Below are 11,115 nucleotides of genomic sequence, written 5' to 3' on the forward strand. Positions count from 1 at the left end.
TTTGGACAATATTCTCATGCACATGGTGTGATTCTTGGGGATAGTCCTGTGCAGGGCCAGGAGTTGTACTCATATTCTCTGATTCTGTAATAATGTAAAAATGTGTGTTTCGTATTTGTTATTTTACATAATTTGAATTCCAACTCATATAATGAAATGTATCTAGAAGACAATATACTCTAAAATACCTTAAAAAAAGTTAAGTCCATTTAAACCAAACTTAACATTTTTTTGTCTTTCTTATTTCTTTAGGACTTTCGAACAGTGGCGCCATCTATTTTTCTCTTTGAAAAGTTTGGAAAAACTTACTCCCGCGCTGGGCAAATAGTGTAGTTGTCCTGGAAACTACGCAAGACACCTGAAAAGTAATCAATAAATGTATTTCAGCAAATGCACAGAAGCGTGTTGACTGAATGTCCCATAAAGAGTCTTCCTGTCATGTATACTATGTCTGAAGTAACGTTAATTGAAATTGCTTGATTGTTAAGCAATATGGCTTCCAGGATTTATAAAAAAAAATTTTTTTGTGTTTTAAAAAAAAAATTAGCTTAAGAAAATGATTTCTGAAAATGCTATATTTTATTTAATATAAATAATTTAGGATAGAAAACCAGAGTCATCAAGTAAAATACTTGGAATCACATGTATTTATTACAGATTTGTAAATGAGTTTAAAAAAAGAAGAAAGTTTAAAATTTACATCTGTTTTTTTCCTCACAACTATAAACGTATCTGCTTCATCACTGTTGTTCATCATTTTCAGTTTTGTTAGGCATCCTTTTGGCTACAGATTCGTGCCTTCAGAAGTACAGGATAGACATTTACATGGAAGATACTGTTTTAAATCCTTTTAGCACTTTTGTGAGTGATAGAACTTTAGTGTTGAAAAAACAAAGTTCTGACAACATCTGTGCCTTATTATTAGATCAGTTTTTCTATATCTGCTTAATTTTCTTTATCACTTACTCCTAGTCCTGTGTTAAGTGAGGCCATAATCATGTGATGCTTGGCAAGAAGAACACATTTGATGACACAAAAACGGTACTTGTTTGCTCTGTTCACTAGCAAGCAATCCTGCAAAATAGCAAGTATCCTCAGAGCCCATCCACTTCAAAAGACTCAAGGAATTCAACATCATGAGAAGACCTCAGCATATCTAAAGGGCAAATCATAAGCTAATTCTTAAAATTATGTGAGTGAATTTTACAGGAGTTTTATGCTGAATTCTCTGTGATAACATATTTGCTTTTCATATCATTTGACTATATTTGAATCAAATATATCTGTTTATCTGTGGCTCATGGTAGGCTTTTTATTACTGAATTTTGTTATGTGATTCTTCTGTGCCCTACAACTGTGCAGAAAACCTTGAAGAGATGTCTGTTTTTGTGAATGCTTTCTGAACTGGGTCTAGTGAAAGGTGTCCCTGCCCATGGCTGGGGGCTTGGAAACAGACGAACTTAGGCTTCCTCCCAGCCCAAACCATTCTATGATTCTATGAAGTAGGAGTTACAAATTTCCCTTCCATAGGTTTTCAGCTATCAGGCTGTGAAAAAGTTTTCCTGCTATCACACACCACAGTAAAAGCCCTTTCAATTCCATTCCAGTACCTTGGGAGTGCAGGCGCTGGACTGTACTGGTGCTACTTTTTGAAGTTTGTTATTTTCAAGCTTTAAAAAGTTTATTCTGCATGGCAATGAGAATTAACTCTGGGAAGCAGAAAGCAGCCACCTCAGTGGCTGATAAGATTTAATCTGATCCAATGTATCAGAGTGCTTTAGTTGTTCCTGGAAGGGATTGAACATGAGACATTTGTGCAAAACTGTTGATGAATAAAGATGGCACAGTAATTTTTATATGTGAGAGCTATCTATTTGATTGCTTCAGCTTTAAGGTAGTTCATCACAGTAATTCACCCTGTGTTGCCTCTTTAACTTCATACCACAGTTTCCCATCAGTCCGATTAGAAATGGCAATGCCTTTATCAGATTAATCTTTCTTTCTCTTTCTTCCTTTCAGTATCTCTGACCCCAGAACAAAACAAAACCTACCTTGCAGCCTGTACTGCACTGGCAGAAGTGCTCATAGCTGAGGGTCCAGAGCACAAATGGAGGTTAAAACCAACACTTCTAATTGTAATTGTTTGATACATACACACCTTTCCTCCTCTTACCAAAAAAACCCAGACTTTTCTGTTTCTAAGCAGATAGCTGCTTGCCAGAAACCTTCTAACACAAAACCAGGTCTGATTATTTTATTGGATAAATAAACATCTACAAAATTAATAGAGTAGCAAATATATTACCTGTGAGGTTTGGGATTTGGGCTTCTTTTGCCAATTGTATGTCATAGGGAATCCAATTCTTACCTTTATCTGGAGTTCAAACAGAATTTATGTCATTCATGATCATGTAGCATCCAAACAATTTTGTGTGGCCACACTAAAATCCAAGAATTCTTTTATTTCTCATTAAGTGCGTGCAGCACTTATTCAGTACATTTGCACTAACCATTTAATAATTATTCTAGAGGGACCTTTACCAACTCTTTCATTATGTAGAGACTTTTTATTATTTTTATTGCTCTCATAAATAGCATATAAACACATGAAAAGGGCTGACAGAGAAGTAGCTTGAATATGTTTTTAAATATAAAAGCATATTCATCTCAGAAACCTTAGCTGGATTTTGACTTCTTTAGTTTTAACTCCCAACCAAATGCTGCTAAATCCAGGAACCTTTGTGAGTTTGGACTAGAGAACCTGCCTCTACATTTTTTTCTGTATGTGGTGAGGCTGATGGAGAAAACTCCCAATATTAAAAGGAAAAGCTAGGAATAATTTAAGAACCTAGTCTTGGGAAATCTGCAGCATGTTGGACTCTTTTGATCACAAAAGCAGCTCAGAATTAATTATGTTATAGCACAGAACACACCAGTAGTTTTTTGTTAAGCAGAGGAATTGAGCATCATGCACAATTCAAAAAGTAGTTTGAAAGTGAATGTTAGCAACTCTGTAGTGTATAGGAAAGGAAATAAAAGATACATTTTAGTCCTAGGATAGACCTAATTTCTGTAACCCGGGAATAGACTCCCACTTCCATTTGGTAACTTTCTGTGGCAAGCAAGTGAATGTATCTGTCTGGCAAAGAACATTTTGCTTTGCTGCTTTGCTTAAATCAAAATGTTTGCGTGTAGCAAACTTACAGTTTTTATCTAAAGCCATTTAAAGCTAAAATTTTGATATTTTAATTAACTACAATAATATAGTGAACAAAAATTTTGATGATGTCATTACATAACCAGCTGTCTATCAGTATAAACAATGATTGTGTTCAACTTTCTTATTGATATAGTTTACCATATCAGTTTTAATTCCAAAATTTTTGTTCAGGAAGCCTAGCCATGATGTTCAGTTTTAATTATCAAATTGCTTTTTCTAATATTTGACTAATGTGTTTTTAATATTTTATTTACTCTAGGTTTTCCTCATCAACAAGATTGTTGTTTTTATAACATTGTAATACCAAATTATGTGTACTTCAGAGAAGATTTTTCTGTTTTATAGGAGATGTTAAAGTCCATTCGCACACAACAAAATCTTAACATGCAGAATGGGTATAGATAGAGGCACCAGGAAATGAGTACTCTGAAAATTTGTGGGGGATTCCTGGATCTTGGTGAGTCTACAAGACATGTAGCCTCTTGGACATTTAGGAAAATTGTCACAGCAGTATCTGAAAATCAAAAAGAATCACTGTGATGGTAGGGAAATAGACAAATGTAAGAAACTCCATATTCATCGTGGCTAGGCTTCGCGAACGAAGATTTGGGAAAGGTCTCTACCCACATTTGCTACAAGCACGCTGGTGGCTAAAAAGGCCAATATGAGACAGGCATGTCCTGTTGCAAAAGGCACAGCAGGAAGACTCCTTAGGTGGTAAATTCTGCAGGGTACGATTCTTTCTGCGTTGTCTTTTCTCCTCAAGAGTGATCCTGCGTGCGTTCTCAAAGGAAGCAGCAGCATTACAGATAGTGTGTCTCCAGACCTCCCGATTGGAGGCCAGAGTAGACCAGTTATGTTGATCAATATGGCCAAGGCTGAGATGTTGTTTCAGGGAGTCCTTGTATCTTCTCTTCGGGGCTCCTCTCATGCGGCAGCCGGTGGCAAGTTCACCATAAAGCAGGATCTTAGGGAGGCGGTGGTCCTTCATCCTGGAGACGTGCCCTGCCCAACGCAGCTGTGTTCTCAGCAACATGGCCTCAATACTTGTGACTGTTGCTTGTTCTAGAACAGATGTATTAGTCACATAATCTGACCAGTGGATGTTTAGGATTGTAAATTAGTCTTCAGAAAAAGAAGCATAATTACTCTAATTGTCCCATTGAATGTATTTCAGTCCTGGTTGCTGTTTCTGCAATAACTAAATATGGCCTTCAGCGTGCAGCAATACAAAGACAAGTGTGTTCCTTGCTTTCCAGCAGCAGAAACAGAAGTAATTTTTATAATTTGAACTGATTTAGTTACCATGTATAGAGGGGAAAAAAATAATGTTGGACTTTTTCATACTACATGGCTGAAGAGGCTTAACAATACCTTTAGGAAGCAGCACATACTGGGAAGAACTCATCATACTCACTAACAAAGTATCTCTGATATGTCACTTAGATATTTTTGTGTAACATACAAAAAGCCTTGAACATAATACTTCGATGTCCACTTATGTCCGAGCAATTTGTGTAGATCATGGATCTTGAGAGAGTCAAATAATAATGTTATCTTTTTCTATATCAGATGCTCTGGCCTACATGCCAGATGCTAAGGGTTCAAAGCCTCTTTGCACCTCTTTGCTAATGCCCAATGATTTTTGGATTTAACCACCAGTGGGGATGGCAGTGCTCATAAAAAGATACAGGCAGAGCCATTAAAAGGGAACAGCTATGTGCTAAAAGTTCCTCACAACTCACATCAGAAGATGTTTCAGGGATATCAGGAAATGTCTGGTAACATCTTTTCTTGCCAAACCTACGTGCTGTTACTCAGTGGATTAAGGATCTTTCAGTGTTGCTGCCCAATAGCTTTGTTTGACTGCTACATAGCTGATGTTGTAAACACAGAAAAATCTCTTAATTTAAGTAATTTAAGAACTACCTTCTGGGTTGATCCAAGATGTTCTCAACACTTGTCAGAGAAAACATTTAGCTTGCAATGCCCTCTAGAGGCAGATTTGCCTTAGTAGTGGTGACCGCAGATATGCCCTTCACTTTTCTGGTCCAGTACTGGAGCTTTCAAGAAACAGAGTTTTTTAAAATTATTTTTTAATTTTATTTTTTGTTTGTTTGTTTTACTTTTTTTTTTCCAAATAAGCCACACTTCACATTTGTGTAGGAGCAGAGATCTGGAATTATGTGGGGCTCTGCAACTGACCCAGATGCCTCATTCTGGACTTGCACAGAATGTGCTTCCAGGTGAGATGGGGCCATATTTAAACTGCAAAGCAAAATGTCGATGCTTGCAAACAATAATGGATTTTTACTTACAAAGTTGAATGAGTCTCTGAAAACATAAAAATATTTCTAACAGTTTACTGTTATTCCAAAGGATGTGTTTGCAACATGCCTTCTATAAATCTGTAGTACTCAGTTTAATAAATTCAGAAGTTCTGCACAGTCGAGTGTGTTGGAAAGATGAGGATCTGTGTCTTTTACTGGCAGCCATGAGCTGCTATACTTGGAACAGCAGAGACTGAAAAAGAGAGGATGAGCATAATTTCTTAATATCAAAATCTGTGTTATCCCATATTAAAATAGAAACTCTCCAACCACAAAGGAGTCACCTCCATGTAATCAGAAACAGAATTTGAACCTTGAAGCTTTTATTTGTCTTAACTTCATTCATAAAAGATTTTGGGGGGTGAATTTTGTTTCACTAGTTGACAAAGGTTTCTGGTAGGCCTAGAAAAATGTCAGCAAAGAAGCTCGGGCAATGCTGGATTGGCTTCATATTCTTCCATCTTTTAATAGTTCAGCTCATTAATGAGGAAATCATCTGGCTGCTGGCACAATCAGATGTAGTCACTTATCAGTACATTGAGTTCAGTTTATAGTACTCCGATTCATATTCATGATCAGAGGATGCAGTGGAGCAATTCATTAGTGCACTGCTGCATTAAGCAATCACTGCCAAAATGTGACATATTGAGAGTTTGCATTAAACTGCTTCCTTTGAGAACCTTTGAGAACCTTTGAGTAAAGAAATTCCTAAGTGCAGAAGTCTGTTGAGATAAATCACTCAGCCACTTCAAGAAAAACATTGAGATGCCATGTATATGACATTTAGTTAAAAAAAAATCCATTCACTGGTGCTATTGTATGTGTGACATGATCACATCCTCAAAAACAAATTTAGATTATTGTAACAGCTATAACATGTATAAACTAGATTAGAATTATGCCAAACTAAACCCTCTTTCTTACTCTTAATTTTTTTATGCTGTCTAATGAAAGTTAACGTTGTTTTTGTTTTGTGTCAAGATATTCAACAATGTCAAAAACCCAACCTTCTACATTCTGTATGTCTCCTCATGGTACAAATAAGGGGCCCTTGCAATTGCAGTCTGGACATGCTCATCTCACAGTGACTCTGTTTTTAGGAAGGGTCAGTGCTTATAAATTTGAGAAAGATGCATCTTGTGTGCTGTTGTGAGAAGAAGGTGAGGCCAGGGTTAGTTACCTTCTCACTTTTTCTCTTTAGAACATGGTATAGTGGTGATTCTTTGTCCATATGTTCATTTGATTATACCAGATCGTTTTCTGCTGTCAACCATTCTTCAACTTTATCATCTCTTCTTCAGATTTATAAAAGTCTGAGCTACTCAGTGGTAAGTCTTGTAGAAAGAAAGGAGTAGAACTGTAAATCTGTGATCACTCATACATAAGCAAAATAGGTACTAGTCTTCCTTTGAATTGTCCCCTAATGTAGCTTCTCTCCCTTGAGTAGGATTATTCTTGGTTTTTCTCATTGGTATTTTGACCAAAATCTGGGCCAATGAATCAATGCTAAGAGGAGAAAATATGCATAGTATGTAGAAAAACATGAAACAGGCTGCCTATACTTTATGGTTTTGCAGCAATATTGATCTCACTCATGCCTAGTAGTTTTGAATAAGACTGCTTAGTCAGACACTGACCAACATGAGTCTCTCGTTACTTCCGAAGACATTTGCTTTCTTTGTTTTTCCTATTTTCTAAAACTGCGTATCAGATAAGTGAGATTCCTGTGTAGCTGCTAGGAATCATTCAACCTCTTGGCTTTGTTTCTGTGCTTGATATTTGCTCTTATCCTCCCACTGGAACCACTTCCTCTGCATCGTAGGATACCTCTACTTTGTGCTAATAATGGCATAAAAAACCCATGATGGAAATTAGTTAAAGATCAGCTGGGAATAAAAAGCTCAAATCTTTAAGATATTTGTGTCTATAAGATTTCCTTCCCTCTTAAGCTCCTATATCTTCTCTTCTACAAAATGTTGGCATCTGCAGATGAGGCGAGAATTGGTTTGCTTTTTGGTTCTAGACAACAGAGCAAATGCAGTATTCTAAGGCAGTCCGGGTGGCTATTAAACAACACCTAAACATTTATTTGAAACAGAAAGGTCTTTCTGACTTCTTCACAATCTCGTGAACACACCTTTGACAGTGCCATAAACATGAACATATTGTAGCTGTTGGTCTGACTGAACAGCTTATATCTTAATCCCATTCAGAATATATCAACATATCTAATAATAGTTCTATTTTCTAAAATATAAATTAATCCCAAATCCTCCATAGTCCAGATGATTACTTGAATTATCCATTTTGCTAGGCTCTGTTTCCAAAGTCTTTTACAATCAATATGATCATTACAACTCCTATGAAGTACATAATTGTTCCAGTGTTAAAGTAGATACAGAAGAGCAGTGAAATATATGAAATATATCAAATATATGAAAACTTGTCAAGCTCTCTGCCCATCACATTTTTGGGGGGAGTTCTGTTGTGGGAATAGACTTTATTATGGTTTCACAAGAGGGTTCATGTGCCCTATTCAGAACAGAGCCCCTTCTGTGCTGCTAATGCTGCAAAAATCCAAAGGAAAAAGAAATTAATTAACTAAAAAGGGAAAAGACAGTACAAGTTTGAGAACCCCAGCAAAGAAGCAAAGAAAGTAGTGACTGGAAGAACCATAGAAACAATCTTCCTCATGGAATCAGTCAGTGATGTATATTGCAAAGTGTGGGAACATGTTATCCAGGCTTTAAGCAGGAAAAAGGGAGAAAAAGAACTATTCTTAGCAAGGGTGAGAGTCACTGTGTGCCTTATGCAAGCCAGTAATGGCAATCGCTCTTAATCTACAGTGTAGTGACTCAAAGCCAGATTTCTGTGGTAAGGAATGAACTGGAAACTCACTGCTGCCCCTGAAAGGGCAGGAATTCAGACTGAGACCACTCCTCATGCAGATGCCTGGTACCACAGCTCCTGCAACTTGTTAGTTCGTCACTTGTAGTCTAATGACAGTTGAAGAGGATGACCATGACAGACAGCTGTGTCTGTAAGCATCGAGAGAGAGCTTATGTCTGACCTAGTTCTGGAAATGATTAACACATGATTTAGCTCTCATTCATTTCTATTCATGGTCATATATCTCACAGCTGTTGCTGAACACCAAGAATCGAGAAAGGTTTTTGATGACTCTGTACTTTGCAAATACATAATCAAACGGTGAGATATGACCATTTACAATGACAAGATATGTTTCTTGTTAAAAAATAAGAATACTTGCTCCTGCTGCTCTGAAGTTTTTATTTCTATTTAAGCAGCAGCACATTCTAGAAACATGAAAACAGTGATGGTGTATTTAATATCTCATAAAATCTATCAATCTGCTTATTTAATTCCTCACAGCTACTATGTGTTGAGATGAAATCACCCATGTTTTATCAATAATGTGTAATAATAATCTTTCAGATGCTTGAAAGATTTCTGAGTGTAGATATCCCTTTTTAACATTACAATTTTGCAGTGAAGACTGCATGATTGTTCCTCCAGTATAATCATACCTAGAAGGACCAAGGTACTTTTGCTGCATCGATATTTAGACCACTTACATCTCTCTCATGATAACAAAGAAAAAAATTATAGATCTATGGCCGACTGGGAACTATCAGTGCTGCAATAGTTCCACACATGCACTCAGAGATTCGTAGCCTTGTTAGGGATGGCTTGTGGTAGGTGATTTGATGCTCAGTAGCAATCTGGTAGATGACCACATCTGGACTGGGAGAGTATCTTCACTGGCTGAAAATGTTTCTGGCAGGTTTACTTTTCTACCCTGAAAAAGGCAAAGAGGCACATTGTGCAAACATAGCCCTTTCTGTGGGTGGTTTTTTGAAGCTCTGAATAAGGTTGTACACTAACAATTTGCTTGAGTTCACAGAGTATTACAATGTTTGCAACTCTCTCGCTCAATGTTATCTTCTGGGATCCCCAGCAGTGATGTGTGTAAAATCTGGCTCTTTTGAGTATCTTTATTTCTGTCTCCTATAATTTTCTTGCAGTTGTTTGTCTCTTCTTTGATAATGATTGCTCCAAATATCAGCAGATTTTGGCAGTACATGCTCATCTCTCACTAGTCTTTGCTTCCACTCTGCACGTATCTGACTGATATAAACAAACTGTGGTTTATATGGTGGTCAGATGCAAAAGGTTTTCATTGCTGTTCTAGTTGAAGGTGTTCAGCCTGGAAAAATGTGTTCTTACATCAGAACTTTTTTTTTTTTAAGAGCAGATTAAAAATTGGCAAAGAAAGTACAGGTATTTTTTTACAAAGCTGATTGTCTTAACATGGATGAAAAAAATTGTTCTGACAATTTAAGAATTTAGAAAAAATTGGAACTCATATTTCAGCCTTGCAAATGTTTGCTAAGTGTTATAAATTTGTTAGCCATAGATTTTTCTCAAAGTCTAGCAGCTAACCAGAACTAAAATTTGTTTTAAAAACTGAATTTATGTTCATTTGGGAAGAAAACAACGATGTCTGTTCTAATGATTCTCAAGAATTCTTCTTTCTGGGGAATCTCAGATTCTATTATAAATATGAAGAGCTCATATAAACAGCTGAAGTTTGAAAGTCTCAGATATTCTCCTCATTATGTGTACATAAAGATAGATTGAGAGAAGATTCACCTTGAAAAAGTCACTACTAACCTTCTGCTAAGCTTGAGAACTAGTAGGCTGCCCCAGTTTTTACACTGATAAAAGGAGTCTGGCCATGCTGTTTTCTCAAAATATGTTGGTAAACTGGCTCTTCACAGCAAGAACACATTTAGCTGATACATCTGTTACTCAGATTGTCACATAGAATTAGCAAATCAATTCAAATATTAAGTGTTTTATTGCTATCTAGAAGTAAGAAACAAGGACTAGGGGGATCGGTCTTGGCACTTCCTGTGCAGAAATTTTAAGTTAATAATCTTAGAAACAACTGAGTCTTATTCTCTGACAAGAGAAAACTAATTAAAAAGGACAAAAGGACTTTAGAAGTACTCAGAATGTTATAAATAGAAAAGATGGCTTTACAAGAGAAATTTAAAATTCACAGAAATGCTCTCCTGATCATGTCCAACAGGTTCCTGAGAAGTCGATGATGGTGGTTTAAAAATATTTGTCCTAATCCAGATCCAAACATGACTGGGGTGTAAGAGCACTCTAGAAGTAACTGCAAAGCAAAATGAAAAGGAGCGGTTTGAAATAGCATTCAGAGGACACCAGTGCACTGATTATGGTGACCTGTCATAGTTTAACCCCAGCCAGCAAACAAGCACCACGCAGCCGCTCACTCGCTCCCTCACCAGCAGGATCAGGGAGAGAAGCAGAAGGGTAAAAGCTGGAAAACTCATTGGGAGTGGGACTGTGATGGGGAACCAAGCTGAAGGAGGAAATAAAATGCCAGCTGAGAAGGGAAGTAAGTCAGAAGAGTGATGGGGCTAACCCTGGTCAGGGTCCTGGCTGTGGGCCTAAGCCTGGGCTGCCTTGGTTTACTGAGGCTATTCAGAAACTGTTTGCTACCACTCACTA

The 11,115-nt window shown here is 37.0% G+C and overlaps 1 protein-coding gene across 2 annotated transcripts in view; it reads left to right on the forward strand.

The window, feature by feature from the left end:
- Positions 1-397, forward strand: part of SPATA17 (spermatogenesis associated 17) — an 87,440-nt gene extending 87,043 nt beyond the window's left edge. For both annotated transcript variants that reach the window (XM_027681871.1, XM_027681872.1), the window contains one exon: positions 253-397. In XM_027681871.1, the coding sequence (XP_027537672.1) occupies positions 253-333 (81 nt within the window). In that variant the 3' untranslated portion in view covers positions 334-397. The remainder of the gene's footprint in view (positions 1-252) is intronic.
- The last annotated feature ends 10,718 nt before the right edge of the window (positions 398-11,115 follow it).

Source organism: Neopelma chrysocephalum, unplaced genomic scaffold (assembly GCF_003984885.1).
Source record: "Neopelma chrysocephalum unplaced genomic scaffold, ASM398488v2 Primary Assembly neopelma1_61b, whole genome shotgun sequence".
NCBI classification, from domain to species: Eukaryota; Metazoa; Chordata; class Aves; order Passeriformes; family Pipridae; genus Neopelma; species Neopelma chrysocephalum.